The 19,468-nt window shown below is 37.6% G+C and overlaps 1 protein-coding gene across 3 annotated transcripts in view; it reads right to left on the reverse strand.

Annotated features, from left to right (window-relative positions):
- lrch4 (leucine-rich repeats and calponin homology (CH) domain containing 4) overlaps positions 1-19,468 on the reverse strand; it is a 41,611-nt gene that overhangs the window by 19,807 nt on the left and 2,336 nt on the right. For 2 of the 3 annotated variants that reach the window (XM_058781738.1, XM_058781737.1), the window contains exon 2: positions 924-1,068. In XM_058781738.1, coding sequence (XP_058637721.1) covers positions 924-1,068 — 145 coding nt within the window. Of the gene's footprint in view, positions 1-923; positions 1,069-11,096; positions 11,276-19,468 lie in introns of those variants that run through there. The other variant, XM_058781739.1, reaches the window with a different exon arrangement.

Raw genomic sequence — 19,468 nt, forward strand, 5'->3', positions numbered from 1 at the left:
AGCAACAGTCCAGTTCTTTTCTCCACAGCCCAGTTAAGATGCTTCTGACGTTGTCTCTGGTTCAGAAGTGGCTTGGTAGCCCTTTTCCTGAAGGCGTCTGGCGTGGTGACTCTTGATGCACTGACTCCAGCTTCAGTTCTTTCCTTGTGAAGCTCTCCCAAGTGTTTGAATCGGCTTTGCTTGACTGTATTCTCAAGCTTGCGGTCATCCCTGTTGCTTTGCACCTTTTCCTACCCAAATTCTTCCTTCCAGTCAACTTTGCATTTAATATGCTTTGATACAGCACTCTGTAAACAGCCACACCTTTCAGTAATGACCTTCTGTGACTTGCCCTCTTTATGGAGGGTGTCAATGTTCGTCTTCTGTTTCATTGCCAAGTCAGCAGTCTTCCCCATTATTGTGGTTTCAAAGAACAAGAGATACCCAGAATTTATACTGTAGGGATGGTCATTTATTCAAACTCAAATGTAAATATTCTAATATTTTGAGATACTGATTTTTGACTTTCATGAGCTGTAAGCTCGAATCATCAAAATTAAAAGAAATAAACATTTGAAATATATCAGTCTGTGTGTAATGAATGAATATAATATACAAGTTTCACTTTTTGAAAGGAATTAGTGAAATAAATCAACTTTTTGATGATATTCTAATTATATGACCAGCACCTGTATATATGTATTATTTTTTTTTTTTTTTTTTCAGGATTCTTTGATAAATATAAACGTGAAAAGAACATTTATTTGAGATGAAATTCTTTTGCTACATTATTAATGTCAATTTAATGCATCTTTGCTGAATGAAATATTAATTTCTTTTATTAAAAACTTACTGACCCCTGGTTCAGGTAAACTGCACACTGCAGATGATGTGAATGTGTGTGTGAGACTGAGCCTGTATCTGGAGATGGGTGTGTGTTTTACCTGAGGTTGAGGTAGGTGAGGGCTTGCAGCTGGCACAGGCTGGGCGTGAGGGATCGCACACAGTTGTGGTACAGGCTGAGCGTCTCCAAAGAGACAAACTGACACACCTCCTCTGGCACCTCACACAGCCGGTTCTTTGACAGGTCTGAAAGAGAGAACCACCAATCACAGTTAGCACACAATAAATAATCACAGATGCACACACACATACACACACACATATAGGTTTATGTAATGCATCATTATTATATATATCATTAAGATAATTCAGCACATTTCCCCCCTTAAATTCTCATTTACCAAAATGTGTGCAAGTTATTATTAATCATTCTTAATATTTTTGAAATAATTCAAAGCATTCTCAAAGATAATCCTATTTGATTATGTAAGAGTAAATATAAATTAAAATCAGCAAAAATCCATGAACATATCTTATTTAAAATGTGTAAAAAAATATATAACATTAAAGTTACAGTAAAGAGAATGAGTATTGCAGGTACTGAAGGTAATGAAAACTCATGAAATTAATAAAAACAATGGTCCTAAAAATACAGCAAATATATAAATGTTGGTAAAAATTTATTTAAAACATAATGCATTATAATTATTCATAATGTGCGCTGTAATGCATTATATCTTGTTGTAAATAATTATAACCAAATTTAAAATGCATAGCGTAACAATGAATTGATTGAAGTCTTATAACATATTAACTGTGGTTATAATTATTCCCAAGATTGTACAATGCATTATAAGGTGCATTACAAGCCACAATTCATGCATTGGAACTATTTTTATAAGGCATTATACATAAAGGCTTTCAGTCAAGTGTTACGTAAATTTGTGAAATATAACCCAGGCATGTACTTGACAGGTTTCGTGAGACCAAAACCAAAACGGACACACTAGATTGGAGATGATCTTGCCGATTACGACACTTCCTTTGTGTTTACATTCTGTTAAAGTCACACAATCAATGGCAACAGTCAGACTTATAGATGCATCTATTGTCCAGCTAGCATATGCATTCAAACACATTGTTATGCCATCCATGGTTTTTGTGAGCCAGGGACAGGAAACGCGTAAACAGTCATGATGTTTCCCAAAGTGAACAAAGACTTTTTTTATAGGAATTCAGATTTCATCCAAGTCCATTTTTGACAGCAATTGTGGATGTGAGCTTTTTGTCTGAATATAGCTCAAATGTTTCCAATTCCCTTCCATATTTTCATTCCAGACAGAAGTTGCTCTCTCCAGATAATCGTGAAACACACACTCCCTCTGTGGCGCTGGTCGTAGGGTCAGGATGTATTTCTGGAGAGGGCAGGATTTTAATTACAGGGCCGAGGAAGCTTAGAACAGGGTGTGTGAATGTGAGCGTAAGTCCATGTGACCAGAGAGACAAACCAGACCAAAACACAGAGAATAGGGCTGAATGAAGGTTAGCGTGTAATGTTTTCAACGTACATTAGCGTCATATACACAAGTACAGTGTAATTTCAAGCCTTTCAGATCCAGTTCTCCACACTTAGTTTTGACAAATAACCCTCTCGATGATCTTAAATCCAAATTTACTTTCACACTGTGAGAACAATAGCTTGTGGAAGTGTGTGTGTGAGTGTGTGCATTTTTTCTCTTCTTCCCTGCACTGTCCAATTGTCCAATCTGCTCTCCTTCTCCAGATCTTTTGTTCAGCTGTTTTATTTGGCAAGGAAGCATTTCCCGCCTCTCCGTTCCCAGTGGGAACTAAAGATTCCCAGGGGCAGCCCACATTTCCCACAATCCCCTGCACTGCTTTGCACTCGCACCAGCCTAACATGGTAGAAAATGAGAGAAATGCCAATGTGCCCACATCATGGAGAAAGATGATATGCATGAGTCTGAATAATGCTGAGACACTTAAGCAACTTTTATCAATAACTCTTTGATAAATTACTCCATGTGGTGAACTAACAGCTCTCATTAATAACAATTAAGCATTTAACAAAATATTTAAACATCACAATTAGTTTCACTTAAATTTTGTATGGTTCTTTTGTAATTCTGAGGGGCTAATTATTACTGTTCTATTTAATTTCACATAAACATCAAAACATCAATAGGTCAGATGCATTTTAGAACTTCTATCATTAATTATGCAACACTGGTTTAGTACAGATACTTTTTGTAGTAATTTTGAATAGTTTTTAAAGATATTTTGCTTTTGCAAGGATGGGAACATTCTAAAAGTTTCTTTATTCTAGTGCTTTCTTGAACATTGTGAGGAATAATATTAAAAACAAAAACCATCCAATGTACTCAAGTCTTGGTAACTGTTCATGTTAAATTAACTGTTTATGTATAATTTTATGCATGAGTACTAGTAGATTAGTTTTTTTGACAGCATATAAATTGTCCGCATAAATATTTTAGTTTTCATGAGCAGTGTTAATGCTACACATTTTGTTTGCTTTAGTGGCCTGACAACTTCAATGGCATCAGTTTGAGGCGGCACTACCTGTTTAGCTGTACAACAGAATCAAGCTCTTTTCTTTTTAGTTCTAGTATTTGCAATACTAGATAATCTCTTATATCATTTTTGTTTGAGTGGCACTGCGTAATGCTTTCATTTCAGTTCTAGCCATGTTTACTTTGTGTTCCTGGAAATAGTCGCCTAGGAGTATCACATTCTCCTGAGGGGCTCACAAACACCTCCTGCGTGAGGTCTCCAGCTGTGCCCAGGCTCAATGACACATCCAAATGATTATTATGGCATGACAAAAGCCACTAGCTAATAAGCAGGACTGTATTTCAATTATGTCCTGAAGGTCTCACTCTAAATATCTTCCGTGCGTGTGTGTGAGATGAAGAAACTTCTTAAGAGTGGCAGTTGGTCTACTGATCCCCTCCCCTCTCTCTCTGAGGAATCTGACCGTTCTTCTGCCTGCTAGTGTCTCTTTAGTGTAACTAAAGCTGGTTTTGCATCTGCTGTGTGTGAGAGAGTGTTAATCAACACACACACACACACACACACACACACACTCCTCTCCACACCCTGCACTCCTTCTTTAGCCCTAGAAGGAGATTACACAGATTAGCCTGCTGGATAACAACAGACTCCCTTACAGTTCATTTCAGACAAACATTTACACAAAAACAACAAACAATCCCTAATTATACTGTACGTTCCACACAAGCTTTATGTAACATTTTAATAACCGCATGACTACTTCTACAACAGGTGTTGAGGTGTGTTACTTGAAGGGCTCTGACCCAAGCAAAGATTTTTTTCTCTAGTCATCCCTGAGATTACCTGAAACATGACACTGTGCTTGTGTCGACACAACACACTGACTAGACCTGATGTGTCAGGCACTGACTCATTTTTATCTGAACAAAACATTTTTTATGCTGCATTTGTATTTATCATCAATGCGTGTCCTGTCTTAAAGGGGAAGCACATTATTTCTGTAGCACTTTCCAAATACTGTAGGTCTCCACTCTACCTATTCATCCATTGGTTGGACAAACAAGTGGCCCCATCCCAAACTCACATCAATATAAATAATATCAATCATATGCTAGTATACTTGTATTCTAAAACAATGTTTATTCACAGTGGAAGATTCACCACTGTCAGACATTTGAATAGGAATCTTTGTGATTGGGGATTTCGTGTGAGGGCGAAAGCTTTCCCCGTGTAGATTCTGCAACAAGTTTAAGTTGGTCATATGGATTTACCATATTGAGCAACAGAAAGCTGCTTGGTTTGAAAGTGACTTCTATGTGAGCTGTGCTTCATTCATTGCTACACTACTGATAATAACCAATGGATTCATTTTGCAGAAATTTAACTAATGTGACCACACCTTTACAGTTATCTCTGTACATTAAAGCAATTAGGGATAGGCATTTTTGGCAATTTCTCATTTCGATCATTGATAGGTTTAAAAAACGAGTACTTGAGTACTCGGGGGCGGGGGCGGGGTGTGTGCGGGGAGCGGGGCATGGTCATAATGGAGATAATGAAAATATCTGAAGACTGTTATGAAAATGAATGTTAAAAATAAAAATATGACATGAAAACCTGTCTATGAAAACAAACACATGATTAGAACACTGTTAGATTATGATTATGATGCAGCAATGTTATTAAAAAAGAAGCATTTAAAAAGGAATAGCTGCCTGAGGTGAAGCTGAAGAGTGACTTTATGCCAATAAACTGAAGCCCATTCTATGACACATCCTATGAAATTAATCAGATAACTTAGGCTACAAGTTGTTATGTTACGTCTATGTTATGTATCTATCTGCACAAAAGGATGCAAATGCCAGTGAACTTTAAGTTATGAGAGAGAGAGAGAGAGAGAGAGAGAGAGCGCTCGCGCCGTGAAGTGCTTTCTGAAACACAGGCAGGGAAAGCAGACAGAATTTACTATAGATTTAACATTCTATAAAGTTCTAATTATAATGTTGTTTATGGCAGATTTGTGCTATATTTTCACCTACATTAACAAGTGATTCCTGAAATCGCCTGTGAATTTTCGAAGCCATACGAAGTACAAAAACAATAGGCCTATAAGCCTACTAAAACAAATATATGATGAACATCAGTAGGGCTGTCGCGATTCGTTGATTTTAGTCGACTAGTCGATTTGTTAAAATGATCGACTTCATTTTGCTTGCGTCGACTAACGGGCAAAATACCGGAAGTGGCGCATTTCAAGGACGAGAATCCATAAAAGGCATTTTTAGACTATTTTCCAAGGCTGCAGGATATATTAAACCCATTTAAAAATCATAATTAAGCATAATTGTGAATTCACAAATGCTATGATTTAATAAAATAATTATATGCGATGCAGTTCTACTACAGTATATGCGCTTTAATTATTTACATAATTAAATGCCCCTGCAGGCCTTTGTTGTTATGCGTAATCTACATTAGCTCTATTGTTTATAATACTTTATGTATTTTAACAGTTTTGTTCAATAAAACCATATGATTTCTTGTTTTTGATACTTTATTTGAACTAATTATTATTGCATCATTGCTATATATGTATTTTAAGAAATACATGAAATCCTATGAAATCCATTTTATTTCCAATTTTCCATTTTCATTTTTCTATAGGCCTACTCTTTCTTTTAATAATCAAAAGCATCTCCAATTAATTGATTTTATATTAAAATAAGTATTTTATTTGATTTTTTTCAGAAATACTGCACATTTACATTTTTCACGTGGATATGTTGTCATTCTGACACTATAATACTGAACTTTGGTTTCAGTGAGTTGGACACTTGCTTCTTGCACTCTGTAGCACTTTACTTTTTTAAAAAAGAAACATCTGAAAGTAATAAGACGATCTCAAATAACTGCATTTGAGCATGAAACTAAACACTGGTAATATGCAGCGCATTCAGCATGTTAATAAATGTTAATATCCCAACGCATCCTATATAAGATTCATCAGATATGTATGTAGCTAACCCAGACATCTATTCTCATCTGTCTCTTCTCACGTCTATTCTTTGAACCACATTTTGTGGTCAGCTGAACAATGAGAGCTCAGGGTGCTGCCCAAAGTACTGCTATAACCAATCAGAAAAAAAAAAAGTCCATGATCATCATTTTCATGATCAATCGTCGCTGTCACGGCCGAGCACTCAATCACTCGATCACTGTTGCACATCCATAAAAGCAATAGATTTTATCATCACTTGATTACCTTTATATGACTTTCTTCAGTTAAACACAAACTGAGATGCAAAATATTCAGACTGTTCTTCCTTTCGATACAACAAATGTGAATGGCTACTGTCAAGCTCTGAAATGGAAAAACATAAGCAATGGCCAAGGCTTCTGTTCCGAAGCTATATTTTTTGTGACCCAAAGGATAAAATTGAGGTTATTATTCACTTAAAATCCTTCCCTCCACTGTATAGCTCTAAAAACCTCAAATTTACACATTAAATTTCACATCATGCCATGTGACATCAATAATCTCATAACATATTTCAACACAATGTTTTGAATCAACCACAAGAACTAAAATGACATTTGATACTTACAGAGATGGGGTATATTTGTAATATTGAACCAATTACTTGTAATTAGTCACCAAATACTAATTGGAAGGCTTGGAAAGTGGTACTTGGTTAATTAATTTATTTATTTTGAAGATTCTTTTTTTTTTTGCCTTTATCTATAGAGGACAGCACAGATAGCAGATAGAAAGAGAAGGGGACGGGACCTCTGATGAGCTACTTTTGACTTGTTTGTCTTTTGTCCCATTAATTTCCTCTGTAAGGAAAATTTCCTTTGTATGGAAAATTGTTCATACAGAAAATACAAGTTTGAAACAACACGAGAGTGAATAAATAATCACAATGTTCATTTTTGAGTGAATTAAGGAGGAAAACAAGCTGAAAAAATTGCACAGTTCACCTTCCAAATTTTCCCCTAGAGCCACTAAAGAAACAACACCTTATTCCTTCTCTTCCTCAGAAGGAGGAACAACAATAAACCTTTCCATGACTTGACTTGAGATGGGGGCAGAGAAAAATGAGAGAAAGAAAGGGAGAGGGGGAGCTTGAGAGGGGAGAGGAGGGCAAATCTTGAAAGGGGCGAGTGAATGAGTAACAGCAGCATGACAATAGCTGTGAAAGCATGAATACCGGCCTGAGCCGAGGGGGTGTCGGAACAAAAACACACGGGCCAGAATGACTCAACACATTCAACAGAGCACTACTGGAGGCCAAAACGTAAGATTGTGTGTGTGTGTGTGTGTGTGTGTGTCCACGAGTGCTATTCAAGTACATCAGTAAATTTACTGTCAGAAAAAAGCTGATTGTTTGACCTCACTAGCACTTTAGAGAGCACTTTGGAGTGCACTGACCAAATCGATCAAAACACAAGTGTGCCGCATCCTTTTCATTATTCCTTGCTGCACTAACAGAGGTTTATTTTCAGACCTCAGTCTCCAAACAAGCTCTAACATATCAGTAATGCAATCATATACAGTTCAAACACCATAATCCAACAGGACAGGCCTGATTTATACAAGCTTTTAGCAAATGTCAAGGCCCATCAGGCTTAATTTCATAACAACGGCATAAAGGCCAGTCCGAGTTACTTCAGAAAGCCTATCCGAGCATTAGCAAGTTTCTGTTGTTTTCCTCTGAGAGAATCCTTTTCAAAATAAATTTGTGTGAGTGGTAACAAAGCAAATCTGGTTTTCATTCCACTTGCATTTCATCTAATTAACACTTTTGAGGAAGCACTAAATAATGAATGCTAACTATTCATAATAACCTACAATGTATTGTTTGTAACACATAATAAAGTAATGGTTTCCTAGTTTATTTTGAGATGCAATGCATTTCATCACATTCAATTCAGTTCAATGAAATTGTTTGGTTATGTTTGCCATTTTTGTTTTGTTTGTTTGTTTTTATTTGTGTGTGTGAGAGAAAGTATTTTGTTTGTTTTTGTTGTGTTGCATTTATTTGTTTTGTTTTGAACCAGTTCTGAATAAGAAAGAGGTTGTTTCCCAACCCTAGCTTTAAAGGGATAATTCATTGTCTTTTTCACTCTCAAGTAATTACAAATCTGTATGGCTTACATTCTTTGGTAAAACACACACACACACACACACACACACGTGTGAAAAATGTCTTAAAGGGGTCATATAATGCCATTTTTGTACAAGCTAATATGATTCTTTAGGGTCTAAATTGAAAGTTTGTAATATACTTTAATTAAAAATTCTCATTAGTATTGTAAGAAAACACTCATTTTACCTGCTCAAAAACAGCTCTGTTTTCAGCACACGGTTTTAGTGCGTGTGTTTTTAAATGCTAATGAGCTTTGTTCGCCCCGCCCCTCTGTTCTGTGGGGCATTTTTGATTCTTCAGATGTGCTTGCCTATACAAAAGTAAATATGTGATCAGATAACATAACTTATTCTGGCATAATATTGAAAAACATCAATTAGAGTATTTATAGTCTTGGACCATATGCATTTGCAGGATGTAAACAGTATTTTGCAGGTATTGTGTTACCATTAATTTTCATGCAGTTATAACTGTTTTTTATTTATTTAAATTTTTTACATTACTTCTTCACAGACACCGTTATAAACCATCTACAAAAGTAAGCTTAGTGTAGTGTTATCATGTTAACTTTAATACCTGCGTACACAGTTTGTAATAACACAATAATCATAACATTTGTTCATTATAAACGTGGGATTATTAATTATATTGAGAACGTCGTAAATAGAAAACATGCATGTACCCTGAATGTAAACATTAGCCACATACATCGTGAAGCCTGCTAGCGATTTGCAAAGATTAATATAAAGATTAATATAAAGGTTAATTAAACGTTACACTCACTTCTTCTGGAGGTTCAGCAGGAACACGAATAGTTGGTACCGATTCTTTTTTCAGGAGCAGCTTCTTAGCAAAACCAGCTTTATACTGACCTTCATTTATAAAGCAGTCTGGTGAAAAATGATTCGCGCAAACATGAAAACATTGACGTTGCTCGTGGGGAATATTCCCTTCAAAAGCAAAACTCAGCCACTGTGTCTTCAGCGGTTCGGACTTAGGAACATCAAAATGACTGCTGTGTTCATTATTGCACCCGAGAACAGAACACCACAATCGCTTAGACGCCATTCTGCTCATAGACAGCTCCAGCGTATATCATAGACTGTAAAAAAAATGGACGTAGTGTCCGTGACGTCACCCGTAGGTTTCTGTAAAGCGTTTTTGAAGCCTAAAGTGGGCGGAGCCGGCCGCCGCCATCTTGGAAGCGCGTCACCGCGCATCACTCCCGGATAATCGAAAATGGGCAAAAAGGCGGGACGTGGGTGAAGCTGAGCTGAAACCACGCCCCTCTATAGTGACAGCAGTGCTGCCGTGCAAAGACTAAACACCATAACTTCGTTTTTGGTCGAAAATGAGTTATTGATCATTTTGGGACATGTGTTTAACTTGTTGTATCATGGAGAAAAGCCCCGGAGAAACCAAGGCAGAACACAGTATAACATCAGTTACCATTTTGCAGACAGTGCAAAAGCAGAGTACAATATCAATATAGCCGTAAAAATCAAGTTTGAGATCATTTTCATTAAAACATCTAATTGCCAGATTCCCAGTGTCCTACCGATAATAATTTTTTCTGTACAAATACAAAAGTTTCACACTCTAGCGAGTTTCACACTCTGGAGCAGAGCGGCAGTCCACCTGTCACTCAAGTGGCCACGCCCTTAATTATGCAGAACTTTAAGGCTTAATATAATTTAAACGGATGAGTTATAAAAAAATTCACCCCCCTCACAGTTGTCACGAAGGGCAAAATTAGCTATATAGACCAAAATAATTTTTTGTACCAGGCTATAAACATGTTTTTTTCTGCTGTAAAGTTGGGCATTTTTGGAGCCAGCCTCCAGCGGCCAGTCGATGAATTGCAGTGTTAGTCACTTCCGTGTTGGTTTCAAGAGAGGGAGCGGGAGGTTGCCGCTTGGCGTATATCAACAATGACGCGCGGACTATGACTGACAGCTCGCTCACGAGCAAGGGCGGGTCTGTGTTGAAACACTGCTGTCAATCAACCATCGTGGGAGGGGCGTCCGACCGTGTGGCGTCACACGGTCGAACGGCTTGATTTGAGACAGGGTAAAACAAATAAGGAGATTTAAAAAAAAACACTGGATGGATTTTTATCATTTTATGATGGTTGTGTACAGGCACTGCTAACACACATTTCAGTACAATCAACTTGTAAAAGTGCATGTACCATTATATGACCCCTTTAAGTGTCTACAGAAAAAAACAATTACACAGGTTTGGAACAACTTGTGGATGAGTAAATGATGACAGAACTTTCATATGCCTTTAAGTCTTTATAACATGGTCACTAGGGCCACGTTCACACAGCAGCAGAATACGGTTGTCAGTCCTGTATTTGAGTCCTTAATACGGTTACGTTCACACACAGTTCGGTTATTTACGGGGGTGACAACCGCATTCTGTAACCGAACTCACACCTGTAAATTTTCAGGACTTACAACCGCATTCTCGGAACACACGCACTGTGTGAACGGAACCGGACTGGACAACTAGTTGTCTGTCAGGTCATACCGCACAAACGCGCGTCTACCGTGTGTTTCGGTAACTTACAGTGACGGAGAAATGAGCTGCGTGTCATCTGAAACTTTTAGATCCTGTCAATTTTGCTCCGGAGCCGCTCCCGTCAGTTTTGTGTTCTGTGCGCGATTCAAATGCTCCGCTCTCCACCCAAATTTAAAAGCTGCCGTCGGTTAATGAAGATTTGACGAATGAACTCGCAGCTCGATTGGACTCTTGTCGTGTCAGAAAGTGATAAGACTTTCAGTTTTATGGCCGGCGCCATCTTTGATTTTACTTTGGTCACTGTCGCTATGGTTACTGGCTTGACTCCCGTTGCATGTTCATACAGACAGTATTCTAAACACAGCTGTGTGAACGGCACATTTCGAGACTCACACCTGTAAAGAAAATGCGGTTGTCAATCCCAAAAACTGAAAGTGTGAACGTAGCCCTATGGTAACGCAAATCTACCTATAGGATTTTTTTTACCCATGTAATTGTCTGCCAGGCAATAAATGAAATCAGTTAGAAAAGTAAAAGCACATTTCTGCTCAACAAGCCACTGGATTCAAGTTGTCATAAATGTCACAAAACATGCAAACATGTAATTTGTCAAAGTTTAATACTTGTAGATTTATTCAGATTTGAACTATAAGCAACAGTATTTGTGATGGTTTTGCAGACTCATGGTTAGGGAGTGTCCAATCTGGTCTGTGTGAAGCTTTGCCAAGGACAACAGTAAAACCCCCACTGACGTTAATCACTTCACTTATGGGACAGTACAGTCAACAACGCTGTCTTCAAACGCTCTGAATGAACAGAGGAGTCTGTGTGCATCCTGTTTAATCCACGGTCAACGGCCCAGCGCTTAGACTACAGTGTTATCTTTGTCTTTAAACATGGATGAAGGCCACAAAAGGTCAAGCTGATGGATTTAACCAGCCAAACATTTAGGGGCCCCCTGAGTTACACCACACAACTCCACCAGTGGAGTGAAAGCCTTTTGTGTTCAAATACAAACACATCTCAATTACCTACACACCTAACGATTTTCCTCCTCTCCATCTAAACAGTTTTATTAAAATCCTAATGAAACACCAACATGTTTACTGCTGTTCAACAGACACCTTCTAAACTGACAAGCAATAAAACAACCACAAAGACCGTTTAATCGCAGCCAAACAGGGTTAAGTTTCTTACTTTAGAGCTCAATGAGTAAATCGATGGTTATCAGGTTCTCTGCAAAAGAAACCACTAACGCTTGAGTTACCAGCCTAGAAGATCCCATTTATATTCAGAAGATTTGTCATGTCTAGTGACGTATGTACTTCACACAACAACACAGAGAACACGCAGAGAACATCAGCACTGATCATCCTTCTGAATTATTATTTTTAATGCAAACAAATTCATTAAGAACAAAATTTAGGTATGTATTGAGTGAAAACAATTTTTCAAAAACTACGGCTGTTGTGGCGGCAGCTTCTACCATGCAGAGCAATTTTGCCCATAATAAAGTTTTTGTAATCTAAAATGAATGTACTTGGTTAGTGTTTTTATTAACTAAAACAATTAAAAATCATTTACATTATTTGAAATAAAACTTGAAATTTATGAATACTTAAAAACAAATACATAGAAATGTGTTTTTTTATTTTTATTTTTTATTTTTTTACTAAAACCGATAAAAGCACATTACAAAATTACTAAAACTGTACTTATAAACACTAATTGAAAATATTAATAAACAATATAAGAGTAAATAAATATGCATTTTCTAATGCATAATTTCCAGTCGTTTTAATTTTGTCAAAGTATGCAAAAAGTGTGAAAATACTATGCAATTGCATGTTGTAGGATGCATAAAAGGCCAATTCTGAAACAAGTCTTAGCAAGTTATAGGAGTCAGCCATTTTAACACAAAACAATTCAATGGAATTGATGGAAGTGAATCTGTGGTCAGAACTGTCATTACTTAATGAATAAAACAATGAAAACTATTAAGTGACATGGTCCTCATTTATTACTTTTGGTAATGTAAAGAGAGAGGAAATAAATTAGTATTTTGTCCCCTTTCGTATTTAGTTTTCTTTACTAATTGCCTGAAGCCATTTCACTCATCCGTGATGTTTAATAACAATGGCAATATAGAGACAACCAGTATGTAACACTCTGATCATTCACCAGGATTGTAAAATCTGAATTTACATAAGCAACACTTAATGAAGTAAACTCACATGGAGTATTTACTCATAGCGCACATGCCAGCCTGACACTATACGGGCTGCTGTGTGTGTGTGTGTGTGTGTGTGTGTGTGTGAGAGAGAGTGTATGAGTGTGTACCAGCATCTATGCAAACTTTCCAAGCTGGCAGGCAAAGTTGTGGTGGAAATAATCTTTGTATCAACAGCAAACTTAAGGATCTGTTGCTATACCCCATAAACACAACTAACTTATAACACAGAGCTTTAATGGGCAGGTTTGTGAAGGTGGAAGCATGTCTCATGCGTAATCAGATTATGTTGTGCTGTTCTGAGCCCTTGATCTCATTGCTGTGGAGGTGGTTCAGCGGTGACTCAAGACGCTTGAAGTCTCAGCTCTATATAGCAGGAGCTCGTATCTGTTACACAACACAGTGCGGTGAAATCCATCTCACACAACCAAGACGAGGTTAGCGGATGTGTTCTGTTGCCATAACAACCAAATCATCATGTGTCAAAGCAAACACAATGCAGTCAATTAGTGATCAAACCAGGCATATATTTGTTTATTGAACACTCTCAGAAAGGTACAAAAGCTGTCACTGGTAAAAAAAAAAAAAAAAAAAAAAAAAAAAGGTACACCTTTGTATCTTAAGCATCCATATTGGTACTTTAAAGGGAACATATTAATATTTAAAGTGTACCTAAAAGCAGGTGTAGCTTTTGTACCTTTTTTTTCAGAGAGTGAATAAATTAATAAATGTTTAGAACGCATGCCTATTTGAGAACTTTCGCAATTTTAATTTGAAATGCATGTTTGAGCTCAGTTGTTAAACAAATAGATTTTCTGCTGTGAAGAATAAAGAGGGTGTGTTTCACCAATGTCTGAATAACCCTGAAAAAAGGTCATTTTTAGCAGTATTTGCTAAGGCAAGTCACATAAGTGAAATTTCAGCTACATTTTTCACACAAAAAAGATTCATTGTCAGTATTATCAGCAGTGTAGCGATGCATGAAGCAGAGCTCAAGCGAAAGTCACTTTCAAACCAAGCAGCTTTCTGTAGGTCTACACTCAAATCCGCCAAGGCGACCCAAATGCATTGCAAAATCTGCATGGGGAAACTTTGCACCCTCACATCAATTTTATATTGAGTGAATTCCTATTGAAATGACTGGTTTGCACCAGCATAAATTCACCAAATAACGGTAAATGTGGCCGCACTTTAAAAGTTAACCTGATACTTCAGATCGTGAGCCATCATGGTAGACCATCGAATAGGCTAGGTAAAAAAAATTAAAATAAAAAAAGATTCTGTATACATTAAAAGTGAGAACCAATCTAGAGCCATTTTTTTTAGGATTTTCTGAATCATTTTTTATTAAAAATAATAACTAATTGATCAATCAACATGCATGTGATGGGCTCAAAAACTGCAGTATGTAGGCTACAAGTACTGGTATTTTATTAAAGTACAAGTACATTTTCAGTTGACTATTTCAAGAGACATAGGCCATGTTTACTATTAATTTTAGCATTAATTTGTAAAGTGTTACTATTAATAATGTGTTTTTATGCTGAAATGGATTAGATTGATAGATCATGAACATCCCTCCTAGCAACCACATAACAGCACAAATTTCACTCAGAACACCTTAGCAACTACACGGGAACTGCCTGGCAAACAAACGCCCTCACACTGTGGAGTTTTGCACAGGCAAGCACAGCTTTGGCCAAACTCACTAAAAACAATCAACTAGCACTAACCGTCAGTGTGATAATCCTCAATGTTCTCTCTCTAAGATAATCTACACCAGAGGTCTGATATGGTCTAGCTCAGTCGCTCGCTCTCCCGCTCTCAACCAAGCATTCACCAAGCTCTCAAGCGTACACACACACACACACACAAACACAGTAATCACCCCCAGAGCCTCTCTAAAGCCTAATGGGAGATGGTGATTCTGCCATCTGGACACGCTTCACGTTACATAACTTATCAGGAGCTGGTGTTCATCAAACAGTTGAATCTCAATCAGATTTGAACTTTTGCATCCTATCGAGTATGCTTATGTGGAAAGGAGAGGAGCAGATATATTGAGACACCATATGAACTGTGTGTTCATTAAACACAGCCATGTGTGCAGTGAGATATCACCCCATGTGTGCATGGACGAGATGTTAGCTCAGAATGTGTACGAGTGAATGAAGCATGACATGGTATAGAGAACGTTCAGCAAACACTTACACCTACACGTTTTCTAATTTTTCCCAACAGTTGTATTATCAGCAATTCACAAAAGCACAAAGCAGCATCAACTCGACTCAATTTTTTAGAATATCAAATATGCAAAGTGTTAATTTTTAGATAAACAGAAGCATGTTTTTGTGAAGTTCGAGTAAATACTGTGTAAAATAGGCAAATAAATATACATATATTTTGGTAAACCTACTATATACTGTAATAATATGGAGCCCTGCACATGACATGCAGGTAAAAAAAAGAAAAGTCCTATGTCATTGTATAATATAACAAATTAAATTAAATTTTTGTTTACAATCCTTGAAAATGGTGACAAAGTTACCTAAAGTTACAGGATAAAGCAGCGATATAAAAGTCTTCAATACTGTGAATGCACTGATTTTTTAATTACACTTCATAAACAACGCATACTTGTGCATGCAAGTGCCAGCCATCGCAACACAACTAATCTAGAAAAATGTGAAAAAGTTACATAAAAGTGTCACAGCAAAAATAGCTCTACAAATCTTAGAGGAATAAATCTGAGAAGACTTCCTGTGAGTCTGCAATGGTCTCTGCTGCAAAGATTGATAATAATACAGCATCTGTGCGATTTCACTATTTTTCATTATAATGGATATCCGTTATTAAAAAAAAGAAGCAATATAGCAATTATAAGTCGAGGGTTTCTAGCTGTGCTCCTCTCTTGAGATTTGAGACCTTCTGACCATCTGCTGTGCTTTAAAAGCATGAGTGAAAGTAGAGGAAGAGGAAGAGAGAGAAAAAGAGGGAGGGAGTAAAGCTGAGAGTTTGTCGCTGAGGAGAAGCAGAAGTTGAAGTCAAGGAGCCCACATCCGGTGGCTGTGTAGTTGAAATGCAACTGCAAGGGGAAACAGAACAACTCAAACAGGGTGCTTGTTGACTATCACGCAGCTGGTGGTGCAGTCACACTCCAGTTCTCACTCATGGACAATTATCTGCATTTTTCACATATATATGCACTACAGACCTAAACATGACCACTCACATACACACTCACACAAACAGAGTCTCCAACAGCTGGCACTTAAAGGATGCACACACACTTATACAAAACACAGCTGGCAAACACTCAAAACATAATGACACAAAACAGAAAACCAACACACACACACAAACTTGAACTTTTGCATAGCAGAGCTGAATTCATAATAAGTCCTCTCTAGCTCTGAATCTGAGAGACTCATTTGCATAGGAAAAATGACCTTATGTTTAATATTCATTAGTAATGTGCAGGGTTGACCACATCCTCACACAACAGGAAATACTTTTATGAAAAAGGGACTACTCAAACGACCCATAAAACACAAGGGATCATCTCAAAACCGAGTGAGCTACCTACCTAGACAGCATTTTTTTTTTTTTAAACATTATACAACTAAAAAGTTGCTGCGAGATTTCTTGCTAACAACAAATGTGAGAAGATGGACGTGCTGATTTGTTGCATAACCCACTGTGAATAAGTCACATGCATCGACTCAGCCATGAAATGGTCATTGTGTCACCGTGTATGTATACGGGATCTGGTGTTTGCCTGACTGGGAAAGGCAGTCGGTGTCATTTTTACTTCCTTGTTGTCAGTTTATGACACGAACGTGTGGGTGTGGACTGAATCCTTCAAACTGTTTTAGATCTAAAAAGAACCTCTGTGATGCATGACAACATTGAAAAGTACATAATAGCATGATAGCAATTAAAAGTACATTTTAAAAAAAAACGCCAAACCCTTTATCTGGAAAAATTATGCACTCAAAAATTACCAAAACATTATTTGTATCTTTGACAATGAAGCTGCAAAACCACTGTTCTATAACAGGAATATACAGATCTATCTAAATACTGTAGATCAGTTTGCAAAGACAAAAAAAATGTGTTTGTCTAAAACACTGTGGGTGAAATCATGCATTTCTGTCTAAATTTGTTCAGTCAAATCATGTCATAGTTTCCGCAGATCATCTGCTCCCATTCTGTCATCTACCCACCCTCACATCTCTCTATAAACTCCGTATGACCCACGGATTTTAAATGATCTTGATATGGATTACTTTTACACTATCTTAAAGAACTTTTTGCAGCGTCAAAGTTTTGGTATGATGAACTTTCAACTGAGGGACAGAAATCGTTTTATGAAAAATATCTGCATTTGCGCTTCAGATACGGAATTCTTACAGGTTTGTAACTAGGAAAAAATTCTGGCTAAACCTCATAATTTTCATTTTTGGGTGAACTGTCCCTTTAATTTCCCCCCACTCACAGCAAGAACCATAACTATAGTGATAACTATATTAGCATCCACAGCAACAGATAACAATGTTCTGTTTATTATAAATGTGTGCTGCAGTTATATCATCTAGCTGCTGCCTTAATGCTCAAGCTCTTCAAAGTCTGGATTCCGACTGGCTGTCAATGTTTTTATCTTTCTTATGCCTAAAAAAAAAACATTATTAAAGTGATTCCAATGATATTGTTCTTCTGTATTGTTACCGTTATAGATGTGATGTGAACTTCCCTATTCTAATTGAATTAGAATACTCTATACTTCTATTTCTGTCACTACTTCACAACTTTAAAGAACGTTTACTTCTTTGGTCATGTTGTCTTATCTTGTGCAGTGAGCCTGAGCTTCCACAAAAAATAAAAAAGGTGAATGAGGCCTGTGAACATGAATGAACACACATGAATCATAAGTATTTACCTATAAACACAAAAACAGAAGACAAATCAAGACATTTCTAATGAATGCTAGCCGCTTTGAGGAGTTTGTTTCTTACAATTACTGAACAAACAGGCAACCGAATCACAGGCAAAACTCCAACACAGATAGTCAAATGCAGCTCTAAACTAGACCGTTATTAGACCAACATCCAGACAGTCCAGACACAGCCATGCCTACAGGCTAATGTCGGACAGGAAACATTACTGATGGGGGATAGCAGATCAATGGAAATAAGCCATGAGGAGAGTATCTTGTAGAATATAATCTAGGCCATCTCCAGAAAACCCTTTGAAAATCATTCAACCCACACCAAATTTGATGACCTGGATAAATGTGAATCTTCACCCGACCAAAAAAGGAAAGAGATAAAAACCAAGAGAACTAACAGGAATGGGAAAAGCAAGGGGGAGAGAGAGAAGCCTGCCTCAGACAATGGAGGAGGGGTCTTGCCGAACGGGACTCCAGTTGGGGGGAAATAGGAGGGTCCCTATTTCGGGAATATCACGACAATGGGAGCAGCCCACGAGCCCGTTTTATCAAAAAAAAGGCCTCTCTCCCTCCCCTCTTTCTCTCAGCTGCTGTGAGGCTTAGTTGTGGTATGGAGTGTGTGTCCCTCTGAATGAAACACTGTGTTACGGGCTACATGACGTTCATGCCCCAGGCATGGTCACAAGTATGTGGGAGCTGGATGGAAACAAATATTTTCATCTAATGCACTCACAAAAACACATTCACTGTGATTTCATTTGGAGGACCCCTCTTGGTGCCCATGTCCTGAGACATCTAAGGTGGTCCTTTTGTTTTCATACACTCTAATCTTAAGCTTTCTCTACATTCGTCTTTCAGCACCTCTTCCAAATAACCAAATTTATTCCACTTCTCCGATGAAAACAAAGTCAATCCGGGACGTCAACTCACCCTAAAGTGCTGAGGCACAGTCGAGCTTGTGTTATTGCTGTAGGGTGAAGTCAACAGCAGCTATATTATTACTCTGGTTATGAGTGTAGGGGTCTGTTTTTAAGGTGGATTGATGGGCCTGAGCTGTAGATCTGGACCTCCAGCAAGACTGAACCCCTGACCTTCCTGAGGGGAAGTTAGTCCATACTGGAAAGTGAGCTTCAGTAGAGAATGGGACTACGAGTGTGTGTGGACTGAAAAGAGTGAAAGAACAAACCAAGGCCCATCAATCCTTGCCTCCTTAGGTCTCCTATAGCAAAAGAGACACTATCA

The sequence above is a fragment of the Onychostoma macrolepis genome, chromosome 07, assembly GCF_012432095.1.
Source record: "Onychostoma macrolepis isolate SWU-2019 chromosome 07, ASM1243209v1, whole genome shotgun sequence".
NCBI classification, from domain to species: Eukaryota; Metazoa; Chordata; class Actinopteri; order Cypriniformes; family Cyprinidae; genus Onychostoma; species Onychostoma macrolepis.